Genomic DNA, 20,440 nt, shown 5'->3' with positions numbered 1-20,440 from the left:
AATAACTGAGCAATACGCGGGGGCCGATTGTGAACTGTAGGCACTGTTTGACAACACGACGGTGTGGCTGTCAATCCACCTAGGATCATTAGAAAAAACCGGGGGATGGGGGTGGAAACCCCAACCGACCAAAGGTCACAGCATCCCTCTTACACAACTTTCTTAGTACTAGCTCACTCACACAGATGGACAGAAGGTTCAAACGAAGTTCAAAAGGAACGATCAAATGAACCGAACCAGAAAAACTAGACCGTAGGCTGGACCCAAACACATGTAGGTTTCCCCACCGACCCAACATCTGTTCAACCACTCTGACACACTAAAATCCCTCGGCCGACACCCAACAGAGATTTAGCTTGACTTAGTTGATTGGTTCTCCTTCCGCCTTAAATCTCGACCAAACTCGGAACCTAGTCATTTGGCCTGACGAAGCTTTTGTGTCAAAAGTGAAACGTTGCCCAGCAATAAATCTACCGATTGTCAACAAACTTTTTCGAAAACGACAAAATATCACCCACAAAAGTTGGACACGGGAATGCCATTAGCTCAGACCCAATTACACGAAGAAAACACTATTCTACCAAAGCTTGTATGTCACAAGAATATTATCTCAGGAGAACTTTTGTATCCAAGTTTTTATAACCTATTCTACTTGTTACGCTGCTGCCTTGATTGATTTCTACGTCCTGAACTTCTTTGGGCTAAAAAGCCATCCTGAAAAGTATTCCTTCAAGGTTTCAGGATGCTCATTCCGAAATCCAAGCTACCAGTTCATAAACTGATTTCCAGTTTGCTTGTATAGCCTTTTCTGTCCGTTTTATCGACCAGTGTCAGTGTATGTTTCACGGGATGTTCACGCCCATAGGCGGATCCCTTTTGTAGCGGCGCTAATTCAGAACTTGGTATATTTTATTTGATTACCCGGGTTTTCTCTCTGGATTGGTCTATGACTCACCTAGTTATGCCCGTAAAAGACATATGGGAGAGATACCTGGGAGGCAATCTTTGATTTAAAGCAACACGTAACCAGTGCGTACAAAGTTAAATCAAGTCAATCGCTACCTACTTGATCTCATCGAGTCCACAAGTATCGTGGCAAGTCACACTTGTAGTTCCATAGCTCCGAAAATTCCACCTATTTAGGCGTCAACCTGAAAGCCTTGTTTTCTCACACCGATTGAATGTGACTTGCACTAAGATGGGCACGTAACAGAAGCATGCTGCTTTGCCGTCGGAAGACGGAGTAGGAATATGCAAAATGAGTGAGTAGAAGTAATCCTAGTGTGATTCGTTTATTTTTACGGCAAAAGGGACTGTCTGTTTTGTGCTTGCATGCAGTCTCACAATCAGCTGACTGTGATAGATAATGGAATTATTTGTTTTCGTGATCTGGGCTCACCCACGTGGCACAAAAGCTGAGCGAATAGCTCTGAGTGTGCGTTTGTGTATACGGTTGCACCCATGACTGACCAGTAGCGGTATGCTTGATGCGACCCTCACCGATCTTTGCCACTGCGTCCATATGAGTACGACAACCGAATGGTGGGGTTGAATATATGTGAATGAATTTGATGGTTGTAACATGTCCAATTACCGTGTCGATATTTTGCTACCGTCGTAGTGAGGACCTAAACGAAGGGCTTTCACATGCCTAACTAGGCCATTGTTGATCGGTACTGGAGGCATTAGCCTCACTTGCCTTCAGGCACGTTTAACGAACTGTGTTAGAACACAGTACAGCTGGTGCGAGTAGCCGTGTTCTGATGCAGCACCAATCAGCTTGAGTATAACTGGTTTCGAAAAAACACTGTTAGACTACTTACATGTTCAGGATGAAAACTTTGTCACTTCAATCGGATAACAAGAAAATATCACTCAGGGACCAGTGTCGCGGACAATCATAATCCGATTAAGTGCATACGTTCTTCACTCACGAGGTAAAACTTGCGATTTCGTCAAAATAACTGATAGAAGAACAGACGGCTGGTGTTAACCTTACCAGTTTACTTGTCCTTACTAAAAAGAATTCGACGGAATATTGTTGGTTGTAGTAACGCGCCGCCATAGCTCTAGGCACGAAGCAGACGTACCGTTTCTACACGTAACACACTACTCATAAGGTTGCTGAAAACTCTGACAGTGTATTGCGATATCTCGAATAGCGTCTCAGATGATATATGAAGCTGCCTGTTGTAGAAAACTCAGCTAAAGTGAGAGATTCAACTGGATTCAGTTGAGTTTCAAGTGCAACTCAGTCAGCACATTGCAGTTCATTCGCAGTATAACTAGTCCACCAGGATTGCTTACACTCACTATTCCCATTGGAGTTTCCAGAAGGAACTAATGGCAACCAAGACAATTCATTCAAACGTTTGCTGTCTATAATCTGTACGAAAAGCCCTCACCTTGTCAAGGTAAGTGCGTGGTCATCTCACACCCCATAAGTTGGATTTTCAGTATCCGTTAGTTTTTATGTGTTTGAGTTACAAAATCAGCTGAAAATGGAAGCGTACATTGCATTCTGAAACTTAAGAAACTTGAGACCAGATTTATTTGACCAGTGACATCTCAGCATGCTTTCCTTTGTAAAATACCTATAGTTCGACGTAAAAGCTGTCCATGCTAGGTACAGAATTAGCCCATTGGGGCGTAGGCAAACAACAAACGGGGTGATGAACTCATCTTCCCCGGTATTCCATCACAAACAGCTCACAGCAGGTAACTAGTCGAATTGGGACGCTGGTGCTTAACACAGCAATCCCAAGCTAGACTTTAATTTATTCAATCGCAGTGCCCTTTCAGATGCGCATCCAATCACAACAAGCAGGTCGAGTACAGTGCTCGTTTATCGGATTCGTGTTCCTGACAAACAAGTTGCGAACTTCAGCACACAAGAAAAAGTAATCGATTGTCCTGTTTGTGTCAAAGCTCCCCGGTAGCTTCAGATTAGCTAGATGGACTCAGTTTAAAGATCGATTCGAAGTGTCTAAGGCTGTTACTGCTGATGGGAGCACGTAATTTGCCGCAAGACAGACAGGATTATCAGTGCTGATGAGTGCGGACTCGGTAGAGTAAAATGAATAAGGTAACTTTGAGCACGAAGGCGTCAACAACAGCATCTTTTCAGTTGAACAACCAGTTGTTTTCGACAAGTCAACCCGGCTGAGAGAGAGAGAGAAAGACGAAATTTTCATACCTACAGCCTAATTTCAAACATCATTGCGCACTCCCTCCCCTCGAATACCTTCCCATAGCCCTTCAGACTTACAGTGGCAAACCAATCTTTCAGTAATCTATCCGCTGCTTAGCATCGGTCGTTTCGTGGAACCCTTTAACCGCATGCAGAGATGAACAGACCTCAAAGAAGCAAAAGATGTGGAATTTACGGAGCTATCAAACTTGATCCTCGACTAATCCCGATAGATGGGTGGATGAGATGGATATCGGTTGGACTGCTTAGATCCGGTCTGAGGATGTCGCCATCCGGGAAATAATTGGATAATCTGGTGATTGTAATCCCTATTTGCAAGTCACTTCCCTACGAAGACTGTCTTAGTGTTTCCGCTAAGGCTCTCTACAATATGGTTTCCAGTATCCTTGATCAACAGCGAGATACAAAACTTACCAATATTCGTTCATCACTTCTTTTCGAAGAGTGATGTTTGACGAATGCTCAATTGGAAGGCATCGTTTTCATTCACCAGATCGAGTACGGGCACTGGAATCTCTCAACAGTTGAAAGTTTCTGTCCAGTTTCTTGAATGTCTTGTGTAGTTGGATGAGCTCATCTCCTACTCATCAGAAGTACACCACCGGATCGTCTGAAGCCAACCTGAACAAGTCATCCGTTTTTCATTGGTTTAATTCAAGCATTCGTACCTGACCTGGAGTGTATGCGGTCGGGCGGGCGGCCCAGGCTTGTTCCCACCTGATGAGCCTGAGTGGTTTCAATGCTGTAAGAGATAGATTGAGGCTAGAGGACGCTCCGGTGGTTGTCCATCGTGTACTTTCCAGAAAAGAGTACACACAGTACGCAACTGTTGTCGTGTCGAGGCTTTCGGACGGATGAGCCTTTCACGGACGATGTGCCGTTGAGCGTTCAACGCCCGAAAATGCTGTTACTATATCGAGACGTTGGAAAGGTGGCTGTTGATCTGTTGTTCGCTTGCAAGCGCTTGGTTACGAACCTAGGGGGAATGAGGTTAACTCCAGTGGCGCAGAAAAGTTTGCAAGCCAGTTGCGAAAAGTGGCGAACACAACAACAGCCGTAACAATGAGCAGTTACAGTAAATTTATGTATGAATTTGTCGGTTACTTGGTTGTTCTATCACACCGCGTGCACTCGCCGACAGGCCGACAGTAACTTGTCGGATTGAATTCCCCATGTTCTCCCGTCGATGGATGCGAGAATAATCGATTCGCTGGATCAATGTATCACTGCGGATGTTGTCTCAAGTAGCCGGTTACCTGGGTAAACAGCCGTGGTAAAACTACGTAAGATGATGGAACATAATGTTGCTCTGGAATATTTTCAATCGGCAAGGAGCCGTGTCAGTCTATGTGATGAACTCTAGCCTATCACTGGCTTTGTAGAAAGCTGCAAAAACCAATGAAGGAGAGAGGATACAAGGGGAAAAAACGACAGAAACTTACAATCAGGTTTCTCGTGCTCGGCAGTGGTGGAGAAATGTGAACGGTAGGCTACATCACCTATTTCTAGGTAAAGTTACTACCTTTCAGGTGTTATAGTCCCGGATTGCTCTTCGATTACCTGGAAGAGAATTCTACCTACTGACGGACATTTCCGGAGAATGTCAAAGTTCTTCAAAGGGCGTTTACTCATGAAAGATGACAAGTGGAGACCACATCACAAGCTTGTGGCAACCGTTCTGAGCGTGGTTAACTATTGTGATTTATACATGGATTGAAAGCATTCGATACCCTTGCATATTCGTGACTCAAACCATGGTAGTTTTTGGTGCCATTCATCAGCTTTCATCATCTAAGCCTCAAACAACGACCAATTTGTGTCCCTGAGCTGATTCTGAGTAAGAACCCAGCTTAAACCGATTGGATCTGTCACAAAATACCTGTCACGAATATGTCACGAAAGGCGCCAACTAACCACGAAATTATTATTTTGAGCGGCGCTCAGTATTCGCACAATGGAATCGAATTTTCGAAGGCTACGACGTGTCCCTGATGCTAAAAGAGACAGGCCATTGAGTTCAGAGCACAAGTACAAACGTTTGAGCCCCATTTAGGCATCCCGGGGTCTCAGCAATGCTAGGAATGTATTCCAGTAGACTTTTTCCGCCAGGCGTCTGAGTGCTTCATTGGACAATGAAATTTGGCTGGCTGCAAAAATGTGAGCGTAAAATAGGATGATTTTTGGTTTAAGCAACAAAATGCAGCATTTTGGCGTAAAACGTTGTATTCCATTCGCAAAGATTTTGCAACTAGGAGAATTGTGCGACCAATGGGCCCCATTTTGCGCTGAGTAAACACTGATCTATTGTAAATTGGCTTTTCGCATTGCTCCCAATCTGCATTCTGCCTGTGACATTTTACAACCAGTTGTCCTTTTAGCACGTTCCCTGTAGACTAAATGGAAAAGCCATATCATTTAGAACCCGAGGAGGCGGTTGAATTGTGCGAATTCGCCAACGGTGGATTTGTACTCCTTGCAACTATTACGAGAAAGACAGCTTGCCGATTGTGAAGGTCTTTCTTCCTTACAGTGAAGAGCATCTTCTGACAACACCCGTTACCAAAGGATGACCGACCCTAATGGAGACCGGTTTGGTTGCGTCAAGGAAATTGAATTTTCAAAAGCTACAACGCATCCCTGATGAACTAAAACATACGGGCATTTGGGTATCAGTCCAAGCCTTTGAGTCCCATCCAGGAATCCCGGGGTCTCAGCAATGCTAGGAATGTATTCCAGTAGACTTTTTCCGCCAGAGGTCTGAGTGCTTCATTGGACAATGAAATTTGGCTAGCTGTAAAAATGTGAGCGTATAATAGGATGATTTTTGGTTTGAGCAACAAAATGCAGCATTTTGGCGCAAAACGTTTTATTCCATTCGCAAAGGTTTTGCAACCAATGGGCCCCATTTTGCGCTGAGTAAACACTGATCTATTGTAAATTGGCTTTTCGCATTGCTCCCAATCTGCATTCTGCCTGTGACATTTTACAACCAGTTGTCCTTTTAGCACGTTCCCTGTAGACTAAATGGAAAAGCCATATCATTTAGAACCCGAGGAGGCGGTGGAATTGTGCGAATTCGCCAACGGTGGATTTGTACTCCTTGCAACTATTACGAGAAAGACAGCTTGCCGATTGTGAAGGTCTTTCTTCCTTACAGTGAAGAGCATCTTCTGACAACACCCGTTACCAAAGGATGACCGACCCTAATGGAGACCGGTTTGGTTGCGTCTGTGTTCGGAGGCCAGCCGTCCCTAATAACCGAACACATCATTTGGACGGATGCGTCACGTGCATGACACGGGCCAAACGAAGGCCTGCACTGATTGGTCAGAATGCCAGCCAATCCGGGTCGAGCATCATTGACTGGACGCTTCTCGATCCCTCACGGAGATTCTGGCACGACCTTGTCTAACACTGTGACTATCCTGTACACACACTTGTAATAATCTTCCTCCGTCTCCACAACGGGCTGTGTAGAGCTACCATGCCTTTTGATATACCATAGTGGGCGGAGCAGGAAGCCAAGGGGCCGATACAAAGTTGCACGATCGTCCACCAAGACACAACAGTCTGGTTTCTGTCATCCCCCTGCCCTGTTGGACGAAATCCAAATTTTCTGGTGGCAGAAAAGTGTTCTTTAACCCACCGGCCTTTCGACTTCGTGTGCCATAAAGCTTCCTTCCCCTTTTTGTTTTTAGTAAAGTTGATACTCACTGCAGTGGAGAATTGGATATCCGTATTTGAATCATTAAATCTGGGAAAGGTAATTATCAGGCTTTATAATACCAAAACACTTTCAGCTTCTTTTCAGAAGAGCTTGATAAACAATCTGGGCAACCTTTCGCTAACGATACAAAAGCTTCACCTGGTTAAGTGAGTAGGTCACCAAATAGGCCAGGTTATGAGGCAGACGGGGAACCAATCAGTAAGTCAGTCCTCTTCAGATTATCACACTAGATCAGCGTTGAGTGTCAATTAACGGTTCTTGTCAATTACTGAAGCCGTCAAAATCTTGCTTTGGTGAATTGGGGGGGTTCAAATTAATTCTTCCACTTCATGGTGCTTCAGTTGACGATTCACCTTGGTTGTCACTGGTAGATTTTCCCTTCTCTTTTTGGGGTCGTGAGTGCTCCGAAAATTTAGTTTGAGAGGGGGTTGAGGCCAAGTGGAATTCAGTCCGCGCCCCAAAACCTCAACATTTTCTAGATCTATTTTGTGTCCAGTGTGTGTTCCGCAATCGCCGAGTTTTTCAGTAACGCTTGATTCTCATCTGCGTTTCTCGGCGGCCTGTCTATTTTTCTACTATGCTCTCCGACTCTGATGTGTAGTTCCCTGGCCGTCAGTCCTGTATAGACCTTGGTGCAGTCATTACACTTAATTTTGTAGACACAGTCCCTGGTTCTGTTTGCCGGGAGGCAGTCCTTCAATTGCACCAGTGCAGAGCGCAGAGTGTTCCCCCTCTGGAAAGCTACTCTTATATTAACCGTATTTAGAATTCTTCGAATGTCCTCCGATGTCCCTGGTTTATATGGACTAACAGCGGTCTCGATCCTGTTGGTTTTCGCTACCGGTACCAACACCCTTCGCAATGGTCGCCTAATGAGCTGGCTGGAGTTTGGGCCGATGTCCAAACAAATTCTTCTGTGCACGGGGCCCTTACTCGGTTAAGCGTTGGCGAGGCGACACAAGCGAATTTTGACTTTGGATGGGCAGACGTGTAGTTCAAAATCGCCCATGTCAGTTGGCTTCTCGTACACTGTGGTTTTTAGTTTTTCCCCGACCTTGTGTCATCCAGTCTAAAAAGGCCAGTTTACCCGATGTCGACTCTATCTCCATACTAAATATGATGTGTGGACTCAGTTCATTGAAATAGTTGTAAAACTCACTAACCTTATCTAGTTTCATCACGACGAAATTGTCATCTAAATAACGCTTTTATGCCTTCCACTATTTGATCCACCGTGAGCTGTGTCCGTTCTGAAGGGGTGGTGTCTGCTAGTAGCACTCGCTTAGCTATTTCTAAAGAGTCCCCTTTGGGCAAAAAAGCCTAATTCTGCGAATATATTGACCCCCATTTTTGGAGGACGCCTTACTGTGTTCAAGATGGATCAGGTCTACCAAATTCATTGATATCTTTATACATGATAGCTTCTTTAGCGACTAGGTAGTGGTGCGTCGCTGCCAGGAACACAGGTGAATATGCTGCACGTAACATCACTCGAGTAGATCACACAGGTCATCATCTTGTTATGAAGCCAACTAGCTATTTTCGAAATACGATGAATAGTGATATACGTGAAAAATGTGTGGAAAGCCTTTGAGTAACACATACCACCGATTTCAGCAAGCCGTCGCCACATGTGGTGTGGAAATGTCACCCAACCAAATATTTCATTGTTTTCGAATTTGCTTCTCCTATCGTTTACGCACCACTTCGTTCGTTTATCACGCATTCAATGACCTTGAATACAACAGATTATAAATTTGCTTCTCCTATCGTTTACGCACCACTTCATTCGTTTATCACGCATTCAATGACCTTGAATACAACAGATCATAGCAGTCCTGTCTAGATGTGGGCGCCCTGACAGTATCCTAGCCCACGTACAACCACGATACCTACGCATGGGTGTTGAACACTGATTTCATGCTGCCGATGATAATGATGATGATGGTGCTGATGATGATGATGACGATGATGGTGATGATGATGGTGATCATGATCATGATGATCATGAGCATGATTATGATAATGCGATTCGCAGCAGCAAGTGGACAAGACGAGACGATTCACGAGAATGAGATGACAACCAAGCGGCGTTACAGATTTCGGTAAAATCTCCAGGATGAGATGAAATAAACTCCAGATTTTCTAAGCAGAACTACGAAGCTGCCGCAATGTCAAGTTAAGGTATCCTGAGGAAATTTTCCAACTGTAGCTTTGAACCCCGGACCACTGTGTAACAAGTATGATATGTCAGTAAGACACACCTGAACTTCTATCAGATTACCTAATCATTACTGAAAGGTCCTCGTATGAAAGTAATTTGAGTGTTTTATTAGGACAGGCGGCAGCTTCAACATGAAAAAGTACTTATCTGTTACACGTTATCTTCTGGGTTCACGGAAAACGTCATTTGCACACCAGCCAGCTCCAGAGAATTCTGTGCACGATGTTTCCAGTTGTCTACACGGAACATCTTCGCTTGCAAACAGATATGAGTTCTAGCTGCCAGCACCTTTTGAGCTGTTCGAACGTGCCGGTATTCTACGGTTTGGTTTGATCGTTTGACAACACAGAGTTAGATTTGGACAAGTGAATGTTGCAGACCTTAGCTTTGACACATTGTACGCGGGATTTAAGTTGGCCACACCATTTAAGTTCCATTCACAAAATTGGCCATTGAACATCAGTTTTTGTGTTATCATACTATTTACTGCAACGTTTGTTTTACTAAGTCAGCTGTCGTTGAAACATTTCCTCGGGCTTTCGTCCCTTCGCTCAAACCCGAACTAATGAACTCGTTCCTACGAGTTCTCAAATGGGGCAGGAGTCACAGGCTATTTGGTACAACTGCGTCAGGGATGTTTCTTCTTATTATTGGATCTATGAATGACAGATGTATAAGAAGGTTGATGATTTAAAGCCAACTCAACAAGGTGAGGCTCGTTTTGACCACCCCCCCCCCGTGGTAGCAACTCAGGAAGCATGGGGGAACAGCAAGTTTGATAATTCATTGCTGCGAGAGTCAAGTAGTTTCAGAACGAGATAAAGAAGGGAGACAGAACAGAGGGGTGTAATGCACGATTTATTCGTCTAATAACGGTAGTACATGAGCTGAAAATATAGAGTGAGAATGGTCTATGCAAGTGTGTACTTTAAGGAGAAAGAGTGTAAAGGCTGTGTAAAAGGCTGTAATCCTTACATGGAGTCGTTTATGCCTCTCTGTCGCGTAGATTATATGAGAGAGTGCGCTGTTGTCGGATAAGAATGTCCAAATAACTTCCTGGATCTGCGCTAGAATGGGATGGTGAGGCATCGTTAGTAGGCAAGAGTTCAGTTTCTGAGCAATCACGGTGGACTGATGGTGTTGCGTGAGGCTCCCCTTGTTCGGCTATCTGTATTGGTTCCTGTTCTGTGTCGGATATCATGTCGCTGTCTTAAGGAGCCAAGTGGCGTAAGGATATCATTTCGTGTTTGCCATCTGGACGAACTATGTGGGCGTACTGTGGATTACAAGAGACGAGTTCCACTTCCTCTACCAGAGGGTCATATTTAGAGACTCGATCATTGCGTTTTAAAAGGATTAGCCCAGGGACAGTAAGCCAGGTAGGTAGGGAGGCACCGTTGGCTGATCGTCGTGTGAACGGCATAAAACGTTCGTGTGGGGTACAATTGATACTAGTGAAAGAAAAAAGGCCTTCGCTGCGGAGTTATTTATTAGAAAATGCCGACTGACCAGTTACAGACTACTGGACAGGGAAGCAAAACTCTCATTTGCATCTTGTTTACAAAAACTGAATATCCATCCTCTCCTTGAACGCGTATTCCTGAACTTTCCTGGATATTCGGTGATTCCAATCATTCGCCGGCCAAATCCGAGCAAATGCTACAAAGCGACTCCACAAATTCCATAATATATTTCACTTTTTAAGAGACATAGAGCGAATTTACAAGAACAATATATACTACTCGCATGCCTCCCCATCAGTAGTGTCACCATTACACTAGTACGTGACAGTGATCTGATATAGTGGAGAGCATCAGGAAGAACAACCCCCCAATGTGTGACAGGCAAGTCACAAGACACTTAGAGCTGTATTTATTTACATCTATAAATAAAGGCAAGCAAAATACACCTGAATGTTATCACATGCGTCTTGGTAGCACATGCCCAAACGAAACGTGCTGGCTGGTGTCATGTCTGCCAGAAGTCGCAAAATCATCATCCATCTTGGTCAGTCAGTCACAGCGTGGTTGTTTAATTCCACCGGCACGCATCCAGAAGCACCAGTCATTTGATGCTGGTCACTAAATCTATTCGCTCTCCTTTGTTCGCAAATTCACGCTGCAATAGTGACCTTCAGTAGAACACAAAGATCCGTGAGGCAATGACTGGGCTATGAAAACTGACGCCTGTCCAATAATGAGTCGTAATTTTGATTCGCTCATTCCTTGCAACGAGTTTCGCCTGGAGTGAGTGATTGGATCGTACTGACAATGAAACTTGAGCTTTCCACGTAGAGCACAGACGGGGCGTTATCGATTTCATTCTGTTTGGTGTCACGTGGATTTGGGGAATCGTTGGGGTAGCACTGGAGCATGTCACGAGTGACCATGAGTCTTCACGTGCCTGAACAAATTGGTGCGTATGTACGGGTCAACTTCTTCGATCTGCTTCAGCAGACAAAAGAGTTCTGTGCACCCTGCGAAGTGGTGAAAATAAACATCAGTAATTAACTGAATCGTCTTTAGGTTGCGTCACCTACCTGGCGGGCTGCAACACTGCCTTTGGGCAAAAGTTTCCGCTTGGTTTTCCAGGACTGGCCAGTCCTGCTTTATAGCAGTTCACCCTTCCCTTTCCTGACGTCAGAGCAATATTGTTATTTTTTCAGGTTCTCAGGTAATAGGCTAGTCGTGTCACGTAGGTAAACTGTGGATCATGGCTTTCAACAGGAACTTCCAAACAGCGAGCAAATTCATTCAGATGCCTTACGGCTGAAGACAATTTTTTCGATTCATTTATCGATTTACATTGATCCAATTGATCCCATTCTCCTGCGTTGTTCTTTCTGATCGGTCAGCTGATGTCGTGTGCAATTATACAACTTTATATTTCATCCGAATTAGTTTTGACTGACGGGATGGTGATTGGTAGTGCTCCTCCAAGGTCTTATGAGCTCACATTTTGACAGCTCATCAGACTGACTTCTAAAAAAGCATAATCACTCATTGTATTCGGGACTATCTAACTCTTTTGTGCTTCAAAGGGTAGATGTAGCGTTAACCGATAAGGTAAGTTTCTTGTTGAAAAAGTACGTTTTTTGTGTAGAAGTTTCTGACAAACATATCAAGATTTCGCTAGCGTTCGATTCAATTTCGCAACGCTAAACCAACAGGCGGCCACGAAGCGAAGCATGCAGCCACTTTTTAATCAAATACACAAGCGTTGGCACAGAAGATGTTCACTGCAATGACATTTTATTTGAAATCTCATCACTCGTGTTGTGCCTTACACAAACTAGCAAGGAGGACTATCATTACAGAAATGGTCTGGGACGCATAGTACCAAACGGCGCGTATAGTCCCAGTGCATTCGACGACAGCGTCGATATACATCACCGGGTGTTCAGACAAGACAGGAGTACTGGAGATAGCTCAGAAGTGTCTCGAATGTGCGTTTCAAGTTCGAACAAAGTTTTGAAGTGTGTGTCCCGTTCAAGCCATTTACATCACGAGTTAGTAAGAATATGGTTCAGCAAAAATGTAGGGGAAGGAGAATTCTCCCAGGTAGTTTAGTGGTGAATCTAGCTAAAGCTATAACACCCACAGAAAGGAAACTTCTCCATCAAACTTGCAAGTCGCATGAGGCAAACGATCTGGTCGATGGCATTTCCAAAGACAAATATTGATTAAACCGCAAGAACCTTCAATAATACATTGAGACCTATCGTCTAGACCTCCTTCAGAAAGTTCTAAATATGATTTCCTAAATTCGAGGAATAATTAACAGTTTGTTGGTGAAAACAAATCATACCCAAATTTGATGACCAAAAGGTGTAATTTGCTGAACGGAGAGAAACGTGAGGGAACTTTAGTGAGGGCCCAGAACGTGGCCCTGATGAAATACTAGAATTTTCGATTCACAGACAGCAGCAGCTCTGTCGTGCCCTGCGGCGAGGAATTACCCTGTCCGGGCGTGGGCACTTTAGTTTGTTGCTGCCACACAAGTTCTGGTGGCGGTTGGGTCCAAAATTATCGAAAAAAAATTAGGTCGCGGTGGAATGCACACCTGCTTTCACTCAAGTTTATTGGTGGTCTCACGATCCTGAATTTCCTTAGCAAGTTTGTCTTTCACATTCAGACTAAGCTCAAAGGACATAACTGGGCTCTGGTCTAAGCAAGGATCACAGATGATCGGTGAACATATTCTTCCCAACTGTAGTTTACTGTTCACAAAATCAGGATAGATCAGGGGTACGCTCAACTTGCCTCGTCCACTTCTCGAATCAAAGTTTCATGCGTTCTAATCTAAAGGTATGTAGAAAGTGGAGAGCACCATTCTTTTCCTGATTTAGGTCCACTGTATACCGCGGTAGAAGCGATCACCTCATCACACCATCGTACGGTGGCTCTCGCTGCGATCGTCCCCTCATGCGAGGTCAAGGAGATGAGGGAATGAGAGTCACGGGAAGTTGCTAGGGTGCGGAGGTAGAGCTGGGTACAGTGGGTGTTGATCAGCCAATATGTCATGGGGACACCTGTTACGGACGATAAGGAGCGAAATCTCTTGTTTTCCGTGTGCAGGCTTGTCGAGTCTGTGACCGGACTTGCTTGCAGTATCTCATGGTTGTTCGCTTGAGTGACCAGTGCGGATAAGTAACCAGCTTGAGCACTCTCACAGGTGTAGGCTGTAGCAATAGGTAAGCAGTCGATTGTGCACACAATGCCTAATTTTTGAGTGCAAGCGCACACGACGCGCCGTTTTTGAGGCTCAAACAAGCAAGCTGGAACGACTAGCAGCACTTTTATCGCGGCCGAACAAGATATTTGCTCACTGCCGTAATAAATCACTGCGCCACATCCATTTGTAGGTAACCGGATTGAAAGAAAACGAAAACACTTCAGTTAGACTTGTTTCAAAACATGGTACTCGGTCGACACAAATGGGACTATGCTCCGAACGGACAGCTGCGTATCTGGAACCGCACATCTCCAATGAATATAACGAGCAATGCCTAATTTTTTAGTGCCAGCGCACACGACGCGCCGTTTTTGAGGCTCAAACAAGCAAGCTGGAACGACTAGCAGCACTTTTATCGCGGCCGAACAAGATATTTGCTCACTGCCGTAATAAATCACTGCGCCACATCCATTTGTAGGTAACCGGATTGAAAGAAAACGAAAACAGTTCAGTTAGACTTGTTTCAGAATATGGTACTCGGTCGACACAAATGGGACTATGCTCCGAACAAACAGCTGTATATCTGGAACCGCACATCTCCAATGAATATAACGAGCAAATTGCGTGCATCACTTTGGGTTGCTCACGCATCCTTCACCAATGTTCTCTGTGCACTGATGGAAAAGAAAGAATTAACACGGGTTTGACATAAACCGAACACGACTCCACGACTTCACGAACCCTATTAGATGCCCCAGCGAGTCTGAGTCGTTACTAGGTACTCGTTCTGGGGTATGTTGCAACTAGATCAATCCTGGTATTTTAAGAAAACCAAGTTAGTCAGATATAAATAATCGTTCAAGCCGAGGTTCATTTCGAGAGTACGCTAAACATTTTAGGGGTGAATTATCCCTAGAAAAAGGTGGGTAGTTTTCAAATAATCGGGAGTGAACTTGGTAATATTTAAGTCTAACAGGTAGTTCACTTCCCGGCAAGTAGCTTGACACTGGTAATTGATCAGGTGGCTGTTGATCTGTTCACCGAGCTTGACAATTGATACGCAGGCGTAATGAGTTCAACCCTGTCTATCAACCTGTGAGGACAAAGGAAACCCAGAACCATAAAACCTTGAATAGAATAAGGATACGAAAGGGGAAACCAGTACAACTAAAACGAAAAGATATTCGGGTTAAGACGACAAATGAATTGAACCGGAATTCCTAGCTCTCATCAAGCCTCATCGAATCCGACTAGCAAACGGGCCCAACATAATAGGAGCCTCATGGAAAGAAGACCTGCAAATCAAACAACCGAGCTCATGAATATAAACTACAAGTTGGGGATGGAGCAATAGAAAACTACTAAAAACAGAAGGCACACCACCAACCAATCAAACAACAAAGAAGTTTACCACGACACAATGCAGATCACAAACGGGCCAATCGGAAGAGAGGATAATGGGCCACAATTTCAACAGTGGTGTGGCCATAGAGAGGAAGAAATACATGCAACAACTCAACACATTATGATCGGGTCAGCCAGAATTCAAGTGCGATTATTGTCAATGACCAATCAGGTTACAGCTCAAAGCTGCCCTTTATAAGCTACATAAACGCAAGCACCCTACAGCACACTGAAGATGTCTCCTCTAGTGGTGACGAAAGGTCTGCACATCAGTTCCTAAGCTCGGCGAACAGATCAACAGGTACCTGGTCAATTACCGATCAATGCACTCGAGCCATCAATCTTCCAACACATTACCAGTTTGACACTAGAATGACCAGAGTTGGAACTATCCTTAGTTGGCCACGGAATTACCGTAATCTTCCCTTTATCTGAAAGTTACTATTCTCAGAGGATGTTTCCCAAAACAGATGCAAAACAGATAGCAAAACTCTGTGTAATTGAGATTTTTGCACAACATCATTTGGGGTCACGTGAAGGGTATTCGTATGAAATGTTTCAAAATGTTCTGGAGGACGGAGGCTGGTGAACAGTCCACAGACATTTCGTAGCTTTTGAACCGGAATAGTTGTCTTCGAAAAAACTTAGAACAGAAAATCGGTGCTCCGAGTTCAGTGCCAGGTCGCTTTTCGGTACGTGATACGCTGGGTTGAGACGAACTAGTGTTGGCGATGCAGGTTCACTGTACGACCGACTGTGAGTAGCATGACCTACTGAATCAGTGTTCAGTATCATCGCATCGGTGTGTTTGATACTGTCTCCGACTTTTGCTTCACCCCAGGCAGAAAAGTTAACCGATTTGGTGGAGTTGTTTTTTAACATCATACTTCCGAGCTGTCCGCCCGAAACGAGGTTTTATTGATTCAATATGCCGTTCAAACTACTAGTCGAAAGGTCGTTAGTTCGAGACTACCTGGGGTTTCGTGGGATACATACCGTTGGTGATCCACAATAACGACGAAACAGCTGTAAAGTACTTCTCTCCTTTTGAGTAAAGGCTAGCTTCACTTACAGGGCGAGATCTCCTTCACTTACAGGAATTTACAGCTAGTCAGAGAAAACAACAGGCATCTCCAAGCTCGAGGCTGCTAAGATTAAGACTTGAGTTGCAAATGACGTGGTAAAACAGGAAATAGAGCATCACCTGTGAAAACCAGCTCTCATGAAAGACTTTCCCTAACTAATTTTTCTTCGTTCGGGTCCTGTGAATTTTGACATGAAGCCGTCAAATTTGCAGTCAGCAACAAGTGACAAGGACCGGGGTTGTCACCAGGTTTAGACAGAATAACCAATAGGATAGGGACTCAGAAGAACAAGGGTCAGAATCCCAAACAGCAGGACAAGCATGAGCGACTTGCAAATCAAGTGTCCACATGAAGAAAGTACGCCAAAAGTCACGAACAGACATACGTTGGCGATTTAGTGAAGGTTGGGAGTATGACTTTGTAGTTACCCGGTCACCCACAGACTTGGCTGTTCAGCTCACAGTCGCTCACTGGATCACGAGACTCGTCTTTTATCACACTCGCAAAACACGCCAAACTAAGGTGACTCATCGGACATCGATTGTCTGTACCGTCTAGTGAGCGTAGCAACAACTTATGTGCTGTCACACTCACGTACACGCAAACGGACCTACATATAGGGAAACCGAACACAGTCAGCACGCACAGACTCGCGCGCGCGCAGGGAGCAAGGAGTAAGCCAAACACTCCAAGTCCACGGACAATTATGGAACACGTGTAGCAGCCAAACTGCGGAGAAAAACACGTTCCCGCCGACCGGACTTTCACCAAGGGACTCTCACATACGATAAGTTCCCTTTTGAATTGCCCCACATTTTATATCGCCTTTATTTTATAGGTGCTACAAATCGCTTCTGTAAACTACTGTCAACCACAGTAAAGACTGTTATTAGTGCATACACCTTCTGATGTGTATTATGGCTATCCTCACCTATGCACTCACAACCGACCAAGGGATCCAATAACTCTCAACCATACCGATGCAAGCAATACAATACATTGTTCTACGGGTTGCAACCTTCTTGCAGGATTCTTACTTACCTGAAGCGTGATATTTTCTGACTCACACCAGTGAACCGCTAAAGTTACAAAACAAGGACTACAATCTCTGAATTTCAGAATTCCAAAGAAGAAATTCGCGTGGTGATGCAAGATTATGTATATTGCCGCTATCCCCCGTCGGACATTTAATACAGCTGTGTAAGCTTAACCTATCTCTGTAGACATATCTGAGGTTGAAGTCATCACTCTGTTTGAAAAAAAACCACCTTTTAGAAGGGTCAACGTTCCACTGACTTTCTTGGAAGCTAGCTCCATTCAGAAGGGACAAGTTATGATAGTTAATTTGAGGTAGTCTCTCCAGAGGAGAACAAATGTATCAGACAGATGGGTTTCACTTTGGAGGGAATCAGTAACACTGAATTCACCCCAAAAATGACAAGTTCTACAAATGCCAGATGCACCAGTCCCATGTCACAAGAAACAGTTTTCGTGGACAGTTCCAAAGCCATGATCCCAAAGCTTTATTTTAAAGCTTTTCGAAGGATGAAAGCGTTTTCAATAGACTCGGCGATTTATGTCCTAGAGCAATACGTCCCAAATTGATGGGAAGGAGACATGCGAATCTGTTCACCAATTCGAAACCTAGCTGGAAACAATGGGGACCCCAGTTCATTACCAAATAGTACCTCAGAATACGTAAAAAATCGCTATGCTCGTTTAGAAATTGGAAATAATCACAGTGACTTGCCATTGTAGTACCTGGTCCGATTTTCGAATGATCACACGAACAAATGTGGGGCCCATTAGCTCTACAATGCTCTTAGTTGCAGAACCTCTACAAGTGAAGTAAAACGTTTTGTTGCGTTTTGTTGCGAATGTGCTCAAACCAAAAACCATCCTAATCTACCCTCATATTTTTGCAGCTCATCAGATTTCACTGCCCACTGAAGCAATCATACCGCTGGCGGAAAAGTGTGGTGGAATAATTTCCCAGCATCGCTGAGAGCCCGGGATGCCCAAATGGGGCTCAAAAGTTTAGACTGGTACTCTGAAGTCAATTGCCTGATTGCTTCAGTCCATCCAGGACAAGTCGTAGCCTTCGAACATTCAATGTCATTGTGCGAACACTGAGTGCCCACAAATATTGATGCTTACGGCCTGCACGATCACGCGCATCTCTTGCCGGCTCGACAACTCTCAGGCATTGCCTCTGTTTGTCACACCTTAGGCACTGGGCTATTAGTGCCCTTCTTAATAAGGCAATGTCCATTCAACGTATTTACTTCGCGGCCAGGTGAGCCCTCTTGCCTGCGTTCACGGTGCAAAGTTTCGCTAGGTGAGTCACGCGCATAAAACACCACATTGTTCAGCCGTCTCTTGGTTCAAACAGTACCAATTACAGCATTGCTACCATTCGTTCTGGTCACACGGGTTACCGCATACGAGTTGAGCAATAGGAAAGTGCAAACTGATAAGCTATCGTTCGTTCATCCTGCTTGGCTTCACTCAACCAGTCACCGGTAGAATGCATCGGTTCGTGATGAATATTTTAAGACCAAATTGCCTGGCTCTGCCAATAATGGCCGTATCGACCTGTGAGGATTGGTTGTCCACCGCCGATAAATTGCAATGCTAACTGCCACACTAGCCAAGTCGATGTCTCTCTTTCGCGCGCTTTGCTGCCTACGCAACCGTCCACTGGACTACCTCAGCCCAGTGAGCGATTGCCGCTGAGGCACCGATTCTCAAGGGCTTGCCTTCGGCCTTTACCAAAAACAGCCCCTTTTGTTTACCTTTTTTCATACCCCAGTTGGTTTGCTCACGCGTAGGCGCATAGCTTTTTTTGAAAAGTCCCGAATACACATTCAAACGGCTCAACCCTAGTTACTATGTCATGTAAGTGTGCCGTTGGTTGGTCGGTTGATGAGGTTGTTAAATCGACGGTGTTTTTAAATCGACCGGTTCATTGCACCATGGCGTTTCCATTCACACGCCAATTTGAAACAATCCCAATCGCATCAATGGTTTACCGGTTAATGAGTGAACACGGCTCATTCACTTTCACCCGCGGTGTAACGATGGATACTACTGATGAGGCGTGCGAGTAGTGTCTCCTCGTAAATACTCTTCACGTCTTTTGAAAAGTGAGATTTACTACGGAATTTGTGGAGTCGATTTGTAGAATTTGATTGCATGTGAGTAACGTCAATGAATATCCAGGAAAGTTCAGGGAGACGCGTTCAAGGAGATGGATTGTCAGTTTTGTAAACAAGATGTGTATGAGAGTTTTGCTCTCCAATAGTCTGTAACGGTTCAGTTAGTGTTTCTCTAACGAACAACTCCGCAGTGAAGGCCTTGCTTTCAGCGGTAGATTGTGAACACATAAGACAGACTTCTCTGATCGGATTTCCAGGCGTTCTTCATCAGAACTGCTATAGTTCACTCGTTGGACAGATGGAAACTCAGCGTGCAACGTGCAATTGATGTTCATTTTCAAGGTTAGAACTTAGCAAGTCAAAGCGTCTATGCTAAGCAAGTAAGACAGCCAGAAGGACCCCCACACAGCCTATTACTCCGTGTGAACGCTCGCCTAGCCGCAAAGGAAGAGTAGTGCATTACAAAGAGCATTTCATCTCTAAAGTAAAGTTGGTGGAAAGCATGAAATGACTGTCAACCTTTATCACTTTTCATCCACTCTATCCCTATGTTCTCACACTCATTCTACAGGGGTTTTCAAAAGAGTAATGGGAAATGCGACTCATTGTTGACTTTTATGCTCAATTCCATTGTGCGAATACTGAGTGCCCACAAATATTGATGCTTAAGGGCCCGCACGATCACGCGCATCTCTTGCTGGCTCGACAACTCTCAGGCATTGCCGCTGTTTGTTACACCTGAGGCACTGGGCTATTAGTGCCCTTCTTAAGAAGGCAATGTCCATTCAACGTGTTTACTTCGCGGCCAGGTGAGCCCTCTTGCCTGCATTCACGGTGCATCGGTGAGTCACGAGTATAAAACATCACATTCTTCAGTCGTCTCTTGGTCCAAACACTATCAATTACAGCATTCTTACCATTCGTTCGGGTCACACGGGTTACCGCATACGAGTTGAG

General features: G+C 44.6%; 1 protein-coding gene across 1 annotated transcript in view; it reads right to left on the bottom strand.

The window, feature by feature from the left end:
- T265_13689 (hypothetical protein) overlaps positions 1-7,269 on the bottom strand; it is a gene marked incomplete at both ends in the record, with an annotated part of 9,939 nt that extends 2,670 nt beyond the window's left edge. The window contains 2 exon segments of the mRNA XM_009170077.1: positions 5,248-5,331; positions 7,265-7,269. Coding sequence (XP_009168341.1) covers positions 5,248-5,331; positions 7,265-7,269 — 89 coding nt within the window.
- Positions 7,270-20,440: the final 13,171 nt, after the last annotated feature.

Source organism: Opisthorchis viverrini (assembly GCF_000715545.1).
Source record: "Opisthorchis viverrini unplaced genomic scaffold opera_v5_96, whole genome shotgun sequence".
Lineage (NCBI taxonomy): Eukaryota > Metazoa > Platyhelminthes > Trematoda > Opisthorchiida > Opisthorchiidae > Opisthorchis > Opisthorchis viverrini.
This window is presented reverse-complemented; position numbering and strand designations above follow the sequence as displayed.